Raw genomic sequence first — 21,414 nt, 5'->3', positions numbered from 1 at the left:
TGTGTGTGTGTGTGTGTGTGTGTGTGTGTGTGTGTGTGTGTGTGTGTAATTGTTGGTATTATTTTTTTGTTGTTAATATCATCATTTTCATTATTATTATTAGTTATTTTTATTATCATTACAGTACCCAAAGATAGTGTTACGTCTGATTCTTTCCTAACTACAAATATGGCTTCGGAGAGTACAGTTAGAGATTCCCAGCCATCTCTCGATTTGGCAAGTGCTACAAGTGGAGATAAAATAGTAACTGCCCAGGTTGGTGAATTATTGTTATGTTTGATATAGGCTAATTCAAACCTTATACAACTGACTGATGTAATTATTGGAACTCTTTCTTCTCTAAGCCAATTTTTTTTTCCTCCACACCTGACCACAATACTTCCATGTCTGTCTTGGCTACTAACTAGTTTAGTGAGATTAGCTAGCTCTTTAGCATCTGATTTTCAGATGCTTCATTGATAAAAACAGGGAAAAGATTCCAGTTTGAAGGTTTTCTATAAGAATTAAATGTGCTAATATATGCCAAGTTTGTGGCAGGTATTAACAGCAATGTTTAATATTATAAGTTCCCTTTCCTAGACATAAAATATTTCATGTACTAGGATGTGGGCCATACAAAAAAAACTACATAGCATTTACCACAGACAAATTCTAGTACTCAGAATTATTTATATAGTACCTGAGCTGAGGGTAGTTAACAGACCTGGAAATGTGACAATACCATCTTCTGATAGCAATACAGTAGAGGTCATAAACAGCCTGTTTTTGTAGGATGGTGTTTTATCTTTAAAAAGTATTTTTAATGTAGAAGAATATGCAGCAACAACTGTATGTAAAAATTTTAACATATTTGTTGTCTATCTCTTTATATAAGTAGAACTTGTTCTAACCTTTCTTTAGCAATATCTACATATGGCCTGAATTAATTGCACTCTTAGTAAAGAACTGCTATTTTGGATGGGTTCAAGTAAAACAAATTGTTTGTAATACTGCTAAGGCATGATCTCACAGGCAGTAGTAGTTTTAGTGCCTAATGTCTTTTCAGCATGCAGAGAATAATAAAAGACTAAAATGGAATATTTTCTTTAAATTTTCAATAGCCTGTATTATCTGATTTGTGGAATTTTGTAGGAGTGCACAGGGTAGTGAATAATTAAAATTGATAGAAATTGATTCAGTCTGTCTGTTTATACAATTATAATTTTAGGAAAATGGAAAAATACCTGATGTGCAGACAGTAGCAGGTGAAGTAATGGGCCCACAGAGACCTAGATCCAACTCTGGGAGAGAGCTTACTGATGAGGTAAAAACATAAAATGTAAAAATCATAATGGGAAAATGAGAAACTTCTAGAGATTGATAATGGTGTTGTTTGCATAGCACAGTAAGTGTATGTAATGACCCTGAACTAAATATAACTTACTGTATTTTTAGTTGATATTTCACTTTTTGTGCATTTGGTTTGGTTTGGTTTGGTTTGGTTTGGTTTGGTTTGGTTTGGTTTGGTTTGGTTTGGTTTTTAGTTTTTCAAGACAGGGTTTCTCTTTGTAGCCTGGGCTGTCCTCGACTCGCTTTGTAAACCAAGATGGCCTTGAACTTAGAAATCCACCTGCCTCTGCTTCCCCGAGTGCTGGGATTACAGGCATGTGCCACTACACCTGGGTCACATTTGTACATATTTATGGGTTGTAATATGATGGTTTGATAGATCAGTATAGTATATAATGAAGAAGTCCAAGAAATCAGCATTTCATTTTTTTAAACATTATTTCAGTACCAGGAACACTGAACTTCTGTAGGTATTTTGACAGCTATAATAACTTACTTTTTAGGCCAAAATCATTAAAATTAAGATTATTTTAGGTTTGGGATTTTACTTATATATTGAAGGTTGAATCTCTGATGTATTCTTGCCATTTCACAAAGCTGTGTGGTGGAATACATACATTAAAGTAGAACCCAAAATAGGCTGATGACAAAGCAGGCCTATGATCCCAGCACTCAGGAGTATGAGGTATGAGGATCACAAGTTTTAGACCTACCTAAGCTGCAAAGTAAGCTCAAGGCCAGCCTGATGACTTTTTGAGACATTAAGTCAAATAGAAAACAGCAACAGTGTCTGGGGCTATATGTTTGATAGCATTAGTAGGGTCATAGAGTCCATTCTCAGTACCATATGCACACATAGCACAATAAGTCAGGATCTGTGTTTTATGAATGGTGAATTTTAAACTAACCCTAATATTTTACAAAACTTTTTAACATTTATTTACTTATTTGTGCATGGACATGTATTTGTGTTTATGGGCACACACATACCACAGTGTGTGGAGATCGGAGGATAGCTACCTTGGTTCTGGGGACTGAACTTAGGCCAACACATTAGCCTTGATAATAATTCCTTTTATCCACTGAGGCATTTCACAATATTTTTTTACCTTTAATATTTAGAATGAAGGGCTAGAAAGATGGCTCAGCAGTTAAGAGTTGCACTTCTGAAGGAACACACATGGAACTGTCTGTAACTCCAGTTCCAGGATATCTAATGCCTTCTTCTGACATCCAAAGGAATTATGCACATGTGGTATACAAAAATTCATGCAAGTAAAACACAATATACAAAATAGAAATTAGAATGCATTTATTGGTCAGTTTATTCAGAATGAAGGTTTATAACAAAGTAGGATTTTTTTTTAGGAAGCCAGACATGGTGGTACACAATAATAATTTAAATACTCTGGAAGCAAGTATACAATAAGGACATTTGCTCAAACATGTTCTTAGCAGCTTTATTCATAATAGCCAGAATCTGGAAATAATCCAGATGGTCCTCAATGGAGGAATGGATACATATTTGTGGTATATTTACTACACAGCAATTAAAAACAAAGAAATCATGAAATTTTCAGGCAAATGGGGGGAAATAGAAATCATCATCCTGAGTGAGGTAACCCAGAAGCAGAAAGACACACGTGGTATATACTCACTTATAAGTGGATATTAGTCATATAATAGAGGATAAACATGCTAAAAATCTATACTCCTAAAGAAGTTAAGAAGAAGGAGGATCCTAGGGAAGTTGCTTAATCCTCACGCAGAAAGCAAATGGGGTAGACATTAGAAGAAGGAGAAAACAGGGAAATGGACAGTAGGCTGCCACAGAGGGCCTCTGAAAAACTCTACCCAGCGGGATATCAAAGCAGATGCTGAGACTCATAGTCAAACTTTGCATAGAATACAGGGAATCTTATGAAAGCAGTGCGAGATAGAAAGACGTGGAGGGGACAGGGGCTTCCCAGGGAGACCAACAGAACAAAATATCTGAGTCCAGGGGTCTTTTCAAAGACTGATACTCCAACCAAAGACCATGGAGGGAGATAACCTTGACCCCTTGTTCAGATGTAGCCCATGGTAGCTCAGCTTCCAAGTGGGTTCCCTAGGAAGGAGAGCAGAGGCTGTCACTGACATAAGCTTAGTGGCTGGCTCTTTGATCACCTGTACCAGGTGTACTAACTGTACCAGGCCATAGAGGAAGACAGTGCAGCCAGTCATGATGAGACATGATAATCTAGGGTCAGATGGAAGGGGAGGAGGACCTCCCCTATCAGTGGACTGGGGGAGGGTCATGGGATGAGAAAAGGGAGAGCGGGTGGGAGTGGGAGGGAAGAGGGCGGGTGCTACAGATGGGATACAAAGTGAATAAATTATAATAATGAAAAAATGAGGAAACAAAAAAAAGAAGGAAATCATGAAATTTGCATGCAAATGGATGGAACTGAAAAAGATCATCCTGAATGAGATAACCTGAAAGCAGAAAGACACACATTAGGATATTCACTCACTTATAAGTGAATATTAGCCATATAATATAGGATAACTATATTAAAATCTATAGTCCTAAATAAATTAAGCAACATGGAGGACCCAAGGGAAGATGCCTAATCCTTATTCAGAAGGGCAAACAGTATAGATATCAGAAGTAGGAGAAGACAGGGAACAAGATAGAAAGGACAGAGGGTCTCAGTAGGGAATAGAAGCAGATGCTAACACTCCTAGCCAAACTTTGGGCAGAGTGCAGGCAATCTTAGGAAAGAAGAGGGAGATAGAAAGACCTGGAGGGGATAGGAGCTCCACAAGGAGACCAATAGAGCCAAAAAAATCTGGGCTCAGTGCATCCTACAGAGATGTATAAATCAACCAAGGACCATACATGGAGAGGACCTAGACCCCCTTCTCAGAGGTAGCCCATAGGCAGCTCAGTCTTCATGTGGGTTTCCTAGTAAGAGGACCAGGGGCAGTCACTAGCATGAAATTGGTTGCCTGCTTGTTGATCAACTCCCCCTTGCAAGATGGCCTTACTAGGTCACAGAGAAAGAGGATTCAAACAATCCTGATGAGACCTGATAGGCTAGGGTTAGATAGTAGGGGAGTAGGACCTCCACTTTCAGTGGACTAGGGGAGGTACATAAAGGGGGAAGAGGGAGGGAAGGTGGGACCTGGAAGAGATGAAACAGGGGCCTACAGCCAGGATACAAAGTGAGGAAATTATAATAAATAATAATAATAAAGACAAAAAGAACTGTAAATATATTATTAGCCATTGATTTACATGTTTTAAGGGATTGTGTTTTGTGTTAGAATTATATCTCAGTGAAAATGTGTAAGACTATTGTACCCAGTAGTGACTATCCAGAAAATCCTTAACTTTAAAATTTAAGGATTTAGTAGATTCTAAAAAGATAATTAAGGGCTTAAAAGATGTCTCAGCAATTAAGAGTGCTTATTGTTTTTCCAGAGAACTAGGTTCAAGTCCCAGCATCCAGCTCAGATGACTGACAGCTATCTGCAGCTCCAGGTCCAGGAGATCCAACACTTCTAGCCTCTGTGTGCAACACACATACATGCACACTAAGCACACACTCATGCATGCACTCAAGCACAGATGCACACACACAAAACTATATACATATATATGTACATTATCCAAAATAATTTTCAAAAGATAGTTAAGTTGTAAGCCATCTTGATGGTTATCTGTTTAACCTCCAGGAAATTTTAGCCAGTGTAATGATTAAGAATCTGGATACTGGAGAAGAAATACCTTTAAGTCTTGCTGAAGAGAAGTTGCCAACAGGTATTAATCCTCTCACTCTATACATCATGAGAAGGACAAAGGAGTATGTAAGGTATGGCTTAATGTTATTTAACATTTACAACATTTCAGCGTGGTAGTGATTATTTAGGCTTGTTAACTATTAACTATTCTTATTTAGTTAAACTCAGTCTTCTGTGTTAATCTAAAAGGTAGAATTAGATCAAGTATGTATTCTTTACCTTTGACCTCTGTTATAGTCATATCATTACTTGGGGAGAATATTCTAAATCTTAAAACTCATACTATTTATTTTCTTGCCTTTGAAAATGATTTATGCTAGAGACAGTATTAAAGCATTACAACCAAGAAGCAAACTGTGAGGATCACTTAGTCTTCTAAAACTATGCTTTTAAGTATTTGTACTGTTTATTGTGGTTGAAAATTGCTTTAGAGTGAAGTGATTTATTTTTGTTATGTAATGATGTCTATGGAATAAATTCTAGAAAAACAAGAACTTTTATTAAATGTAATACTTGGTGTACCTTATCGACTGAGAAAAAGCTATCTGCAAGTTACTTTATTGTTAATATGTACAGCATTCTTATAGTAGGATTTTCGTAAGGTATTAAGTTGCATTCATTTCAATTTTGTACATTGCATCTTGCTTTAATATTCTAGTCTTTAATCTTGAAAGCCATTTAGTGATTCTCCAGCTCTTTATTAGTTTGAAGTTATATAAAACTTATCAAGATAATTTTTATTCTGATTTGCCACTGCTTAATAAACATAGAAACATATTTTGAGAAAGAAATTATTTCTTTTAAAATCACTTCTTCTTCTTGTAGCAATGATGCCACACAGTCAGATGATGAAGAAAAGTTACAATCACAGCAAATAGATACTGATGGTGGAAGGTTAAAACAGAAAACGTGAGTGTCACTATATCTCTTTTCTTCTTTTTAAGTGTTTATTAGAAAGGTAAGAAAATTGCCAAGTATATTTTTAAACAAAAACAATAATACAAAAATGTTCTTGGCCCACTTTTTCATTATTGTAAAGCAAGGCCTTTAAAGAGATTTATCACCTGTACAGCCCATGGTTAAACTCATTCTAAGTATTCTAATATGTATTACCTTATATTACCACTATCACAGTGTTGTTCTGTTGCCACTACTAATTGCCATCAGCAGACACTGATCTATCATAAAATTTATAAGCCGATCAAATCCTTGCAATATTGCTTAGAATTATCTGCTAACACTTAATTTCAGTAACTTCTTTATCATAATTTCTTTCAGCTTGAGAGAGTTTTTTTGAAATGGAATATGTGGTCTCCCTCCACATGGTTTGAAATTAATGTTAAATGTCCAATCCACACCACTATTCCCTACCCTCAATCTGTTGATTATCAATTTCTTATATTTGTATAGGTCACCTTTAAAGCATCTAACATAAAAGAAATGACCAATATATTTTGTATCATCCTCTCTGTACTGTCTCAGTCTGATCTTGTACTCACAACCTCCTGCTTTTTGTTCTTGGTATTGCAATTACAGGTGCATATCATTATGCCCTATTAAACCTCATTTTTCTAAGAGAAAAAAAAAACATTCAGCTTTATTCAGTCCCATTCTTGACTCAAATATCATTTCTTAAATCATTTCATCCAGTGCCTGCAAACCATGACATATAAGTTGATATGTCACACTGTTGGGTAATATTCTGATTGCAAAATTATAATCAGAAAATGGTAAGAGGACCCATAAATAAAACAATAGTCTTTGTATACAGGAGTTCTTTCCAGCTTTTTCTCTTACCATGCTACACATAGTATATAGAAATATTTGCACTTGAATCATGGGGTCAACCAAAAAGGCACCCAGTGGCCAAAAGACAGTGGTCCATAATTCTTACTTTTCCTGGATAACAAGCTTTTTTATTCCCCTTCTTTTTATTTTTTTAGAATTTTTAATATTGTCATTTATTCCAATTTATTCAATTTGTATCCAAGCTGTGTCTCTTCCCAATCCCACCCTCACTCCTTCTTCTCCCCCTATGAACCCCCCCTAGTCCACAGATAGGTGAAGTCTTCCTTCCCTACTATTTGACTATAGCCTATCAGGTCTCATTAGAACTGGTTGCATTGTCTTCCTCTGGCAAGGCTGCAACCCCCAGAGGGAGCTGATCAGAGAGCCTGTCACTGAGTTCATGCCAGAGAAAGCCTGTGTTTCCCTTATTAGGGACCCTACTTGGAGACTGAGTCTATGTGGTACATCTGAGCTAGGGTTTTAGGTCTTCTCTGTGTATTGTCTTTGGTTGGGGTATCAGTCTCTGCAGGGGACACAAGACTCAGGGGTTTTTTTGTTTGTTTGGTTGGTTGGTTTTGGGTTTTTTTGTTTTTGTTTTTGTTTTTGTTTTTGTTCTGTTGGTCTCCTTTTGGAGCTCCTGTCCTGTCCAGGACTTTCTATCTCTCCCTTCTTTCATAAGATTACCTGCACTCTGGCCAAAGTTTTGCTATGAGTCTCAGCCTCTGCTTCCACACTTCAGTAGAGTCTTCAGAGGTCCTCTGTGATAGGCTCCTGTCCTGTTCCCTGTTTTCTCCTCTTTATGATGTCTTATCACATTTGTCCTTCTGAATGAGGACTGAGCATTTTCTCTAGGGTCTTCCTTGTTGTTTAGATTCTTTAGGAGTTTAGTATTTTTACCCAGTGTTATATGGCCAATATCCACTTATGAGTGAGTATATACCATGTGTATCTTTCTGCTTCTGGGTTACCTACTCAGGGTGATCTTTTCGAGTTCCTGCCATTTGGCTGGAAATTTCACGATTTCCTTGTTTTTCATAGCTGAGTGGTAATTGTAGTGTAAATGTACCACAATTTCTGTATCCATTCGTCCCTTGAGGGACATCTAGGTTGTTTCCACATTCTGACTATGACAAATAGAGCTGCTACAAACATGGCTGAACAAATGTCCTTGTATACTTGAGCATCTATTGGATATATGCCGAGGAGTGGTATAGCTGGATCTTGAGGTAGCACTATTCCCAATTGTCTGGGGGAAATGTCCGATTGATTTGCAAAGTGGTTGTACAAGTTAACATTCCCATCAGCAATGGAGGAGGGTTCTCTGCCATTCGATATTCCTCTATAGAGAATTCTCTGTTTAGTACTGTACCCCATTTTTTAGTTATTTAGTTTGTTGATGTCTATTTTCTTGTGTTCTTTATATATTCTGGATATGAGCCCCCTTTCAGAGGTAGGGTTGGTGAAGATCCTTTCCCAATCTGTAGGAGTCATTTTGTTCTGACAACAGTGTCCTTTGCTTTACAGAAGATTGTCAGTTTCATGAGGTCCCATTTATTGATTGTTGATGTTAGAGCCTGTGCTGTTGGTGTTCTGTTCAGGAAATTGTCTCCTGTGCCATAGAGTTCAAGACTCTTCCCCACTTTCTCTTGTAACAGGTTTAGTGTGTCTGCTTTTATATTGAGGTATTTGATCCACTTGGATTTTAGTTTTGTGTAGGGTGATAAATGTGGATCTATGTGCATTCTTCTACTTGTACACATCCAGTTAGACCAGCACCATTTTTTGAAGATGCTGTCTTTTTTTCCATGGTTTTGGCTTTTTTTGTAAAAAATCAAGTATCTGGATATATGAGGATTTATTTCTGGGTCTTCTATTGGATTCCATTGATTCACCATTCTGTTTCTATGCCAGTTCCATGCAGTTTTTATTACTATTGCTCTGTAGTACAGATTGAGATCAGGGATGGAGATACCTCCAGAAGATCTGTTATTGTATAGGATTGTTTTAGCAATTCTGGGTTTTTTGTTTTTCCATATGAAATTGAAAATTGTTCTTTCAAATTCTGTAAAGAATTGTATCTGTATTTTGATGGGAATTGAATTGAATCTGTAGATTGCTTTTGGTAGGATGACCATTTTCACTGTTTTAATCCTACTGATCCATGAGCATGGGAGATCTTTCCATCTTCTGATATCTTCTTCAATTTCTTTCTTTAAAGATTTGAAGGGTTTTTTGTTGTTGTTGTTTTTATTTTTTTTTCATACAGGTCTTTCACTTGCTTGGATAGAGTCACACCAATGTACTTTATGTTATTTGTGGCTATATTGATGGGTGTTGTTTTCTTAAATTCTTTGTCAGCCCTTTTGTCTTTTGTATACAGGACTATTTATTTTTTTATTTTTATTAATTACAGTTTATTCACTTTGTATCGCAGATGTAGCCCTCTCCCCCATTCCACTCCAAATCCCATCCACCCTCCCTCTTCTTCTTCTATGCCCCTCAACAGTCCAATGATAGGGATGGTCCTCCTCCCCTTCCATCTGACCCTAGTCTATCAGGTCACATCAGGACTGGCTTCTTTATCCTCCTCTGTGGACTGGCAAGGATGCTCTTCAGAGACTGAAAGTTTTTTTGATACAAGTCTTTGACTTCTTTGATTAGAGTTACACTAAAGTACTTTATGTCCTCTGTGTCTATTGTGAAGGGTTTTGTCTCACTAATTTCTTTCTCAGCCCCATTTTTCTTTTGTATACAGGAGGGCTACTAATTTTTTTTTTTTTTTTAGTTGATTTGGTATCCGGCCAATACCTACTTGGCTGAAGGTATTTATCAGCTGAAGGAGTTCCCTGGTAGAATATTTGGGCTCATTCATGTATACTATGATACCATCTGTAATTAGGATACTTTGACTTCTTCCTTACCGAACTGAATCCCCTTGATCTCCTTTAATTCTTTTATTGCTCTAGCAAGGATTTCAAGCACTATGTTAAAGAGGTATGGAGAGAGTGAGCAGCCTTGCCTTGTCCCTGATTTCACTGGGAATGATTTAAGTTTCTCTCCATTTAGTTTGATGTTGGCTACAGGCTTGCTATAGATTTTCTTTACTATGTTTAGGTAGGTGACTTGTATCCCTGATCTCTCCAGGACTTTAAACATAAATGAGTGTTGGATTTTATCAAATGCTTTCTCAGCATCAAAGGTTATTATCATTTGGTCTTTTCCTTTCAGTTTGTTTATATGGTAGATTTCATTGATGCATTTCCATACATTGAACCACTCCTGCATACCCAGGATGAAGCCTACTTTTCATATTGTCTTTGATTTCTTAAACGGTCTGTTTCTAGAATTTTTTGATTTTGACATTTTCTTTGAGAGATATATCGATTTCTTCCATTGTATCATCCACACCTGAGATTCTTTCTTCTATCTCTTGTAGTCTATTGGTTATGCTTACCTCGGTAGTTCTGTTTTCTTCCCTAAATTCTTTTTCTCCTTGATTCCCTCTGTTTGTGTTTTCTTTAATTTTTCGAATTCTATCCAGATCCTGAGCTGTTTTGTTGATTTTCTTCATCTGTCTGATTGTATTTTCCTGTTTTACCTTAAGCTCTTTGTTTGAAATTTTCTGTTTCTTTTATGTCTTTCAATGAATGAGTTATTTCCTCTGTAAAGGCCACAAAATGTTTGGTTGCATCTTCCCGTATTTCTTTACGAATAACCATAATCTGTTTGTCTTCATCTTCCTGTATTTCTTTACGGATGGCCATGATCTGTCTTTATTTTCCTGTGTTTTTTTATGGATAGCAATGATCTCTTTGTCTATAGCCTTCTTTATTTCTTTATGGATGGCCATAATCTGTTTGACTTTTTCTTCCTCAAATTCTTTATACATTTTATTTGTTTCCTCTATTATCCTCTTAAGAAGCACAGCTGTATGGTCATCTTCTTTAATTTCAGTTATGTTGGGGTGTCCAGGGCTGCTTGTCCCTGGATAACCAGGTTCTGGAGTTGCTATATTGCTCTGCCTTTTGTGGGTTTTTGTTGTTGTTGTTGTTGTTGTTGTTGTTGTTGTTTTTTAACTTTTACACTGGCCTCTACCCATTGGGCTATCTTAGGTGCTGGGTGTTAGTTTCTGGTGCTTCCTGGAATCCTGGGGTGGGGAGAATCCCCTTGGCAGGAAGATGATTTTTCCTGAAGGAGGCTTTCTCAGCTTTTTGGGTATAGACTTGCGTGCTAACTGTGGTCTTTGTTAGTCAGGGGGGCTCTCCTCTCACCGGGGAAGTCCTGGAGACAGTTGCCCTGCTGCTGGGTTTCTTGCTCTAAATTTAGTTAACTGCTGCTGTTGTTCTTACACTCTTTTCAAGGCACAGCCCTGTTGAAGAACCTGGGAGCCCCGTGGTTTTGTCACTTTAGTTATGCATAACTGGTTGCCCCGTAGAGCAGTATTTTGGGGATGATCTTGTGGATCCCAGGCTTCTGTAGGTCTGTGCCCCAGTACCCAAGTGGTAATCAGTAGCAGGTGAACATAGCTCTCGTGCGTGTAGAAGTCTAGAGCCTGGAGCCTGCGGGGACCCAGAAACTTTTCCAGAGCTGGGTTTCCTGAGGTTGGACCAGATGTTTATCCCCCTCTGTGGGGTTTCCTCCCAGGGAGACCCAGTCTGTGGTGTTTTGGGGTCCACAGTTCCGTCTGGTGTTCAGCAAAGAATATGTAGGCGAGTGGTGGCGCCAAGCTGCAAAATGGGTGCCTGGAGGAACCCAGGAACTTTTCCCAAGAACTTTTCTGTGGGGTTGGGGCTTGGGTGTCAGCTCAAAGCCCTAAGTTCGGACTTGCTGATTCCCTAGCTGTGGTGTTTTCTCCTGACAGGGAAACTCAGTCTCTGGTGCCTGGGGCCCATAGTTCTGTCTGGAATGGTCAGTTGGGCATGCAGCAGGTCTCTGGGCAGGTGCCTGAGGGCCTTGCTCTGGGTTGGTGGCTGAGGACCCTGCTCTGGGCTAACAGTTGTGTACCCCACTCTGGGCTGGCGGCTGAGGACCGTCCTCTGGGCTGGTAGCAGTGTGCCTGCTGGTCCCTGAGACCTTATCCAGGGACTGACTGAGTGACCTGAGGTAGGTCAAGATTGCTTCCTTCCCTGTGGGGTTTTTTCGTGACTGAAAATCCCAGTCTCTTGTATTTTGGTGCCCACATTTCAGCTTGGGAAGGTCATTAGGACACTCAGGCATGTGGCCTTGGGCTGGCAACTGAGTGCCTGCTGGGCCTAGGAATTGTTTATGGTTTTAGCTGGGTGACCTGAGAATGGACCCAATTGATTTCCACACAGTGGGATTTCATCTCACCTGAGAATCACAATCGCTGGTGTTTTAGGCCCCAGAGTTCAGTCTGTTGATCACTGTCCCAACACTGCTGTCCTGCTCCTCAGACACAGTGTCCTCCCGGTGCTGCCATCTTTTATCTCCCAATTTTTTTTTTTGAGTTAATGTTGTATGCAGCCACTCTGCTGAAGGTGTTTATCAGCTGAAGGAGTTCTCTGATAGAATTTTTGGGGTCACTCGAGTATACTATCATATCATCTCCTTTAGTTGTCTTATTGCTCTGTCTATGACTTCCACTACTGTGTTGAAAAGATACAGAAAGAGTGGGCAGCCTTGCCTTGTCCTTGATTTCAGTGGGATTGATTTAAGTTTCTCTACAATTACTTTGATGTTGGCTATAGGTTTGCTAGGTTTACTATGTTTAGGTATATGCCTTATATCCCTGATCTCTCTAAAACTTTAAATATGAATGGGTGTTGGATTTTGTAAGATGCTTTTTCAGCATCTAAGGAGATGCTCATGTGATTTTTTTGTTTTGTTTTTCCCTTCTGTTTGTTTATATGGTGGATTACCTAGATGGATTTCTATATATTCAATCACACCTGCATTCCTGGAATGAAGCCTACTTGGTCATAGTGAATGATATCTTTTATGTGTTCTTAGATTCGGTTTGCAAGTATTTTATTGAGTATTTTTGCATCAGTGTTCATAGAGAGATAGATCTGAAGTTTTCTTTTTTTCATAGGTCTTCGTGTGGTTTAGGTATCAAGGTTAATGTTGCCTCGTAGAATGAGTTTGGTAATCTTCTTTCTATTTCTATTTTGTAGAATAGTTTGAAGAGTATTGGTGTCAGCTTTTCCTTGAAGGGTCTGGTAGAACTCTGAGCTGAAACCATCTGGCCCTGGGCTTTTTTTGGATAGGAGACTTTTGATGACTGCTTCTGTTTTGTTTGGGCTATGGGACTGTTTAATCCATTTACCTGATCTTGTTTTAGCTTGGGTAAATGTAATCTGTCAAGAAAATTGTCCGTTTCGTTTAGATTTTCTTTGAATTTCCTCAGTGTTTTTCGTTATGTCCCCCTTTTCATTTCTGATTTTGCCAATTTGGAAGTTTCTCTCTGCCTTTTACTTAGTTTGGCTAAGGGTTTGACTATCTTGTTGATTTTCTCAAAGAACCAATTCTTGGTTTCATTGACTCTTTATGTTGTTCTCTTTTTTGTGATGTATTAATTTCAGCCCTTAGTTTGATTATTTCCAGCAGTCTATTCCTCTTGGTTTTGTCTGCTTCCTTTTTTATTTCTAGGGTGTTCAGGTGTGCCATTAAGTTGTTTGTATGAGAAGTCTCAACCTTCTTTCTGGAAGCACTTAGTGCTGTGAATTTTCCTCTTATCTCTGCTTTTATTGTGTCCCATATGTTTGGGTATGTTGTGCCTTCACTTTCATGGAATTCTAGGAAGTCTCTAACTTCTTTGTTTATTTATTTCTTCTGTGACCAAGCTATCATTGAGTAGTGAGTGATTTAGTTTCCATGTGTATGTAGGCTTTATGTTATTTCTGTTGTTGTTGAGGTCTAGTTTTAGGCCATGTTGGTCTGATAGGATTATTTCAATCTTCTTGTATATGTTGAGGCTTACTTTTTCCTGTCTATATCTTCAGTTTTGGAGAAGGATCCGTGGAGTGCTAAGAAGGTATACTCTTTTGAGTTTGGGTGAAAAGTTCTGTAGACATCTATTAGGTCCATTTGATTTAGGACCCCTGTAATGTGTCATTATTTCCCTCTTTAGCTTCTGTCTTGATGATCTGTCCCTTGGTAAAAGTAGAGTGTTGATATCTCCCACTATTAAGGTGTTGGGATCGATGTGTGATTTAACCTTTAATAGTGTTTCATTTACGAATGCTGGTGCTCTTGTATTTGGGGCATAGATGTTCAGGAATTGTGATGTGTTCCTGGTGTATTTTTCTTTTGATGAGAATGAAGTGTCCCTCCTCATCTTTTTTGATTAATTTTGGTTGAAACTATATTTTATTAGATATTAGGATAGCTCTTCCAGCTTTTTTCTGGGTAAGCTTGCTTGAAAAACTTTTTTCCATCCCTTGACTCTGAGGTAGTGTCTTTCATTGTAAAGGTATGTTTCTTGGATACAGCAGAATGTTGGATCCTGTTTCTGCAACCATTCTGTTAGTCTGTGTCTTTTATTGGAGAGTTAATTCCATTGATATTGATAGATAATAGTGACCAATGAATGTTAGTTATTTTTATTGTGTAGCTCGTGGTGATAGTGTAATAGTACTTGTTTTATTTTGATTTTTTGTTGTGCGGTTAACTATGTCCTGTGTTTTCTTGGGTGTAGTTGATATCGTTGGATTGGAGTTTTTCTTCTAGTATCTTCTGTTGGGCAAGATTGCTGTGTAGATATTGTTTAAGTTTAGTTTTGTCATTGAGTATTTTGTTTTCTCCATCTATATTGATTGAAAGCTTTGCTGCTTATAATAATCTGGTTTGACATCTGTGTTCTCTTAGAGTCTGCATGACATCTGTCCAGGCCCTTCTTGCTGTCATGGTTTATGTTATGAAGTCTGGTGTGATTCTGATAGGTCTGCCATCTGCCTTTGTATGTTACTTGGCCTTTTTCCCTTGCTGCTTTTAATATCTTTTCTTTGTTCTGTAGATTTAGTGTTTTGACTGTTTTGTGATGTGAGGAGTTTCTTTTCTGGTCTAGTCTATTTGGTGTTCTGTAAGCATCTTGTATGTTTAAGGACATCTCTTATTTTAAGTTGGGAAAATTTTCTTCTATGATTTTCTTGAAAATATTTTCTATACTTTGGAGCCTGGGATCTTTTGTTGTTGTTGTTGTTGAGGGGGGGGTCTATTCCTATTATTCTTAGATTTCATCTTTTCATGGCGTCCTTGACTTCTTGGATGTTATTTGTTTCGGACTTTTCCAGTTTTACTTTTTCTTTGAGAGATGTATCTGTTTTTGCAACTGTGCTATCAGCACCTGAGATTCTCTTTTCCATCTCTTATATTCTGTTGGTGATGTCAGTAGCCTTTGCTAGTTGTTCCTAGAGTCTGTCCAGCAGACTGGGCACATCTATCTCTGAAGTCTGGAGTATTCTTCAGAAAGATGAGATAGGTCCATTGGTTTAAGAGTGTGTGTTGGTGTTTCAGATGAAGCTAAAGTAGGAAGGTCACAGGCACAAGTGTAGAAGCATAGGAGTATGCTTAAAGGTGTGTCTGCCTGGGAGGGTGAAGTGTAAGGGAGGAGCTCAAGCTCAGGTGGTGGTGTTGGCCCATTTCGCAGGTGCGGTGAGCATGTGCAAGTGTCCTGAATGGCAGTGGTTCACAGGCCTGTATCAGTATTGTGCTCCAAGTGCTCAGACATGCCTGAGCTGCACCATCTTTTACTCAGCTGGGATACCCATGGAACAGGGGTTTTAGTGTTGAGAATGCTGACCCAGACATCCCTATGTTGCCCACAGTGGGGATGGGGGGATCTAATATCTGGCTGCTAGTGTAGTGGCACCCAGATCTAGGGCTCTGTATGCACTCTCTAGCAGACATGTCTGGAAAATATAGAGTGCCAGAAGGCACTCACTCAGAGGTGTGTGTCGAAAGCGCTTAGGACCCGCAAACTCACTTGCAGGTGTTTGGGAAGTGCAGAGGGCCCACAAGCACTCGATGGCAGGCTGTTGTGGAAAGCGCAGATTGCCTGAGTACTTACTAGCAGGTGTATGCTATATGCTCAGAGAGCTCATAGTTTTCTACTTCCAAATCTGCACCTCCTTTTTGGCCATTAGAATAAGGAGGCACCCTGTACCTCAGGTTATACACTGCCTGCTGCTGCCTGGGCAAGCTGAGCAAAGGAAGGGGCAGCTGGGAGTTCAAGGGGTCAATAGTTCACTACTCTCAGATCCTGGAGACATCCAACTGGAACCAATCTGGAACCAATCTGCCCCAACTCACATGTTGTCCCCTCTAGCCCGGGAAGCCTCAGAGTCGATGTTCTGGCTTAAGCCACCCATCCACTCACCAGTTTCAGAGTTTCAGATCTTCTGCCCTTAAGAAACAGTATGCCCTGATCACCACCATCTTGGAGCTCAATCTCATAACAAGTTGTGAAGTATGAGGAAGCAATCAATAATTGAGCCTAAGTGAGTCCTGTTTTAAAATCCCTGAGAGTACTATGAGTAGTAACTGATCCTATTCGTCAATGAAAAGAAACCTACTGAATATTAAGTGCCATATAGGCATGAAAGTCTACATTTTACAAAGTCACATCTTCAATGATTTGAATGTTGCTGGAGCCATCCAGCAGAGTCAAAAGGTTCTTGAGTCGGGAGTGACAATTAATATTAATAAAATAAACACACAACACACAGGAAGCTTTTTAAAGGTCCAGACTCGACAGCCACCTCAAAAGACAGGCTGCTGCAGCAAACAGCAAGTCTCAAGTCTCTGCCTCCTCTTCTGCCTCCAGCCCTCTGACCTCTTTATTTGTCAGGAGTTACTTTTAGCCAGTAAAACATCTCAGAACAATAGGTTAATTTGCACAAGGAGCCTGAGGAAGAGCTGTGACCCTCACAAGCTATCCCACCTGCTGTCATAAACAAAAGGAGATGGACTTGCAAGTTCTTCTCTGCCATTAGTAAAGGCCTGCTAAAAGCCATCTCTCCACCGAGATTTAAATATCAAAGCAGGCCACTGGAGTCACGGCTCCCCTCCCACCGGAATGTCTTCTTTGCTTTTAAACAATAATCATCTTAGTTTTATTTCCTTTTCATATGATAAAATACCCTGTCAAGAGCAGCTTGAGGGAATGTATTTGGCTTACAATTTATAATCACAGGAATACAGCAGTAACTTGAAGCAGCTAGTCATAATGCATCCACAGTAACAAGCAGAGAGCAGTGAATTAATACCTGCACATTAGCATGCTCAGCTTACTTTCTCTCTTCTTTTTATTATTATTATTTTTTAATATTAGTTACAGTTTATTAACTTTGTATCCCAGCTGTAGCCCACTCCCTCATTCCCTCCCAATCCCACCCTTCCTCCCTCATCTCCTTCCTGCCCCTTTCCAAGTCCACTAATAGGGGAGGACCTCCTCCCCTTTCATCTGACTCTGGTTTATCAGGTATCTTCAGGACTGACTGCAGTGTCCTCCTCTGTGGCCTAGCAAGGCTGCTTCTCCCTTGGGGTGGGGGGTCAAAGAGCCCGCCATTGAGTTCATGTCAGAAATAGTCCCTGTTCTGATACACTTGGATACTGAACTACCATGGTAGCTCATGCTACATCCGAGCAGAGGTTCTAGGTTATATCCATACATGATCTTTGGTTGGAGAAACAGTCTCATAAAAGACCCCTGTGCCCAGATATATTTGGTCCTTGTGGAGCTCCTGTCCTCTCCAGGTCATACTAACTCCCCCTTCTTTCATATGATTCCCTTCACTTTGCCGAAGGTTTGGTTATGAGTCTCAGTATCTGCTTTGATACACTGCTAGGTAGAGTATTTCAGAGGCCCTCTGTGATAGACTTCCTGCCTGGAGACTGCAACTTTTGCTGTTCTTAAATGACCCAAGATCCTCTACCCAGGGAATGGTATCAGCCACAGTCTTCCCGTTGATCAAGATAATCCCCTCATAGACATGCTCACAGGCCAACGCAGACTAGACAGCCCCTTATGGAACCATCCTTTTCAGGTGATTCTAGAGTATGTCAAATTGACAATTAAAAAATAAACATCACTGTATAAACATAGTTATGCATAACTTTAGACACCTTATTTTGGTTTAGAAACTGGTTTTATAAGGATGGAGATGTAGCTCAGTGGTTAAATGCTCATCTAGTATATACAAGACTCTGGGCTCAATACCCAGCACTACAAAAATAGTTTATCATCTCTGTTTTCTGATAATTGAAAATAATAACAGAAATATATAAATTGAAAATGAAAATCTATAAATCACTAGATTTATGAATCATCAATATTTCCAATATATATATTTTACAATCTGGTGAATCAAAACTAGGCACCGGCACATGCTAGGCAAGCACCCTACGACCAAGCTATACATACCCACAGCCCTAGAATTATTTTTGTTCGTTTCTTACAAGAGAGGGATTACATTATGCCTGTAGATCGTTAGCTTGCATTTTTGTATATCAAGTCATGAACATCTCTTCACAGTAGCACCAAAGATAAATATATTACACTCTTTCAATGAATCACACATAGAAATCAGTTGCTGTGGGTACAGTGGTTAAGACAATTACACTCACATACCTATCCTGATTGTCTTTCTGAATGAGGATTGATCATTTTACCTAGGGTCCTCCTTGATTAGCTTCTTAAGTGTACAGATTTTAATATGTTTATTCTATTTTGTATGTCTAATAGCCACTTATAAGTGAGTATATACCCTGTGTGTCTTTCTGCTTCTGGGATACCTCACTCAGGATGATCATTTCTAATTCCCACCATTTGCCTACAAATGTCATGATTTCCTTGTTTTTAATTGCTGAGTAATATTCCATTGTGTAAATGTACCATAATTTCTGTATCCATTCCTCAGTTGAGGGACATCTGGGTTGTTTCCAGATTCTGGCTATGATGAATAGAGTTGCTACAAACATGCTTGAGCAAATGTCCTTGTAGTATACTTGAGCATGTTTTAGATATATGCCTAGGAGTTGTATATAGCTGGATCTTGAGGTAGCACTGTTTCTAATTTTCTGAGAGAGTGAAGGATTGATTTCCAAAGTGGTTGTACAAGTTTATATTCCCACTAGCAATGGATTAGGGTTCCCCTTTCACAACATCCTCTCCAGCATGAGTTTTTGATCTTAGCCATTCTGATGAGTGTAAGGTGAAATCTCAGGGTCATTTTGATTTGCATTTCCCTGATGACTAAGGATGTTGAGCATTTCTTTACATGTTTCTCTGCCATTTGATATGCCTCTATAGATAATTCTCTGTTTAGCTCTGGGCCCCATTTTTAAATTAGATTATTTGGTTTGTTGTTGTTTACATTCTTTTTTTTTTTAATTTTATTTTTTTCTTATCAGTTACATTTTAACTCTGTATCCCAGCCATGTCCCGATCCCTCATTCCCTCCCAGTCCCTCCCTCCCTCCCTCATCTCCACAGTGCCCTTTGCCAAGTCCACTAATAGGGGGGACCTCCTCCCCATTCATCTGATCCTGTTTTATCAGGTATCTTCAGGACTGGCTGCAAAGCCCTCCTCCGTGGCCTAACAGGACTGCTCCTCCCTTGGGGGGTGGGGAGGCCAAAGAGCCAGTCATTGAGTTCCTGTTAGAAACAGTCCTTGTTCCCCTCACTATGGGAAACCAATTGGTTACTGAGCTACCACAGGCTACATCTGAGCAGAGGTTCTAGGTTACATTCATACATGGTCCTTGGTTGCATGTCAGTCTCAGAAAAGACCCTGTGCCCAGATATATTTGGTCCTTGTGGGAGCTCCTATCCTTTCCTCATCAGACTAACTCCCCTTCTTTCTTATGATTCCCTGTACTCTGCGATAGGTTTGGTCATGAGTCTTTGCTTTGAAGACACTGCTAGTTAGAGTCTTTCAAATGCGCTCAGTAGACTCCTGTCATACGTTCAATGCACATCCCATCTGTCTTTCTAAACGAAAATTGATCATCTTACCCCATGTCCGCTCTCTTGATTATCTTTTTTAGGTGTATAGATTTCATTATGTTTATCATATCTTATAGGTCTATATAAGTGAGTATATACCGTGTTTGTCTTTCTCCTTCTGGGATATTTCACTCAGGATGATCTTTTCTAGATCCCACCATTTGCCTGCAAATTTCATGATTTCCTCCTTTTTGATTGCTGAATAGTATTCCATTGTGTAAAAATACCACAATTTCTGTACCCATTCCTCCGTTGATGGACATCTGGGTTGTTTCCAGGTTCTGGCTATTACAAATAAAGCTGCTATAAACATAGTTGAGCAAATATCCCTTTTGTGTACTTGAGCAAACTTTGGGTATATACCTAGCAGTGGTATAGCTGGGTCTTGAGGAAGCACTATTCCTAATTGTCTTAGAAAGCGCCAGATAGATTTCCAGAGTGGTTGTACCAGTTTACATTCCCACCAGCAGTGGAGGAGGGTTCCCCTTTCTCCACAACCTCTCCAGCATGTGTTGTCCCTTGAGTTTTTCATCTTGGCCATTCTGATGGGTGTAAGGTGATATCTCAGGGTCGTTTTGATTTGCATTTCCCTGATGGCTAATGAGGATGAGCATTTCTTTAAGTGTTTCTCTGCCATTCGATATTCCTCTGTCGAGAATTCTCTGTTTAGCTCTGTTCCCCATTTTTTAATTGGATTATTTGGTTTGCTGCTTTTCAGCTTCTTTAGTTCTTTGTATATACTGGATATTAGTCCTCTGTCAGATAAAGGGTTAGTGAAGATTCTTTCCCAATCTGTAGGCAGGCATTTTGTTTTGATGACAGTGTCCTTTGCTTTACAGAAGCATTTCAGTTTCATGAGGTCCCATTTATTGATTGTTGCTCTTAGAGCCTGTGCTGTTGGTGTTCTGTTCAGGAAGTTGTCTCCTGTGCCAATGAGTTCTAGGCTGTTCCCAACTTTTTCTTCTAACAGATTTAGAGTATCTGGTTTTATGTTGAGGTCTGTTGTTGTTTACATTCTTAAGTTCTCTTTTGATGACTGTCCAGTTTGCCTTTCTGGGTGAGGATTGAGCATCTTCTCTAGAGTCTTCCTTCTTGCTTAGCTTCTTTAGTAGTATAGATTTTAGTATATTTATCCTATAAGAGGGGGAAAAAATAACCGGGAACAGGCCTACCACAGGGGCCTCTGAAAGACTCTACCTAGTAGGGTATCAAAGCAGATGCTGAGACTCATAGCCACTTTGAGGAGAGTTCAGGGAATCTTATGAAAGAAGAGGGAGATGAAAAACCTGGAAGGTACCCGAGCTTCACAAGGAGAGTAACAGAACAAAAAATTCTGGGCCCAGAGGTCTTTTCTGAGACTGATAACTCCAAACAAGTACTATGCGTGGAAATAACCTAGAACCCCTGCACAGATGTAGCCAATGGCAGAGCAGTCTCCAAGTGGGTTCCTTAGGAAGAGGAACAGAGGCTGTCTCTGACATGAACTCAGTGTCTGGCTCTTTGATCTTCTCCCTTGGAGTGGGGAGCAGCCTTACCGGGCCACAG

At 39.3% G+C, this 21,414-nt stretch overlaps 1 protein-coding gene across 2 annotated transcripts in view; it reads left to right on the top strand.

Annotated features, from left to right (window-relative positions):
• Wdr44 (WD repeat domain 44) overlaps nucleotides 1–21,414 on the top strand; it is a 111,183-nt gene that overhangs the window by 56,531 nt on the left and 33,238 nt on the right. For both annotated transcript variants that reach the window (XM_055604987.1, XM_055604988.1), the window contains 4 exons: nucleotides 125–255; nucleotides 1,208–1,303; nucleotides 5,050–5,186; nucleotides 5,941–6,024. In XM_055604987.1, coding sequence (XP_055460962.1) covers nucleotides 125–255; nucleotides 1,208–1,303; nucleotides 5,050–5,186; nucleotides 5,941–6,024 — 448 coding nt within the window. The remainder of the gene's footprint in view (nucleotides 1–124; nucleotides 256–1,207; nucleotides 1,304–5,049; nucleotides 5,187–5,940; nucleotides 6,025–21,414) is intronic.

The sequence above is a fragment of the Psammomys obesus genome, unplaced genomic scaffold (genome assembly GCF_907164565.1).
Source record: "Psammomys obesus unplaced genomic scaffold, mPsaObe1.curated_primary_1811, whole genome shotgun sequence".
In the NCBI taxonomy this organism is placed as follows: Eukaryota; Metazoa; Chordata; class Mammalia; order Rodentia; family Muridae; genus Psammomys; species Psammomys obesus.
Note: the sequence above shows the minus strand (reverse complement) of the source record. Positions and strands in the feature narration are given on the sequence as shown.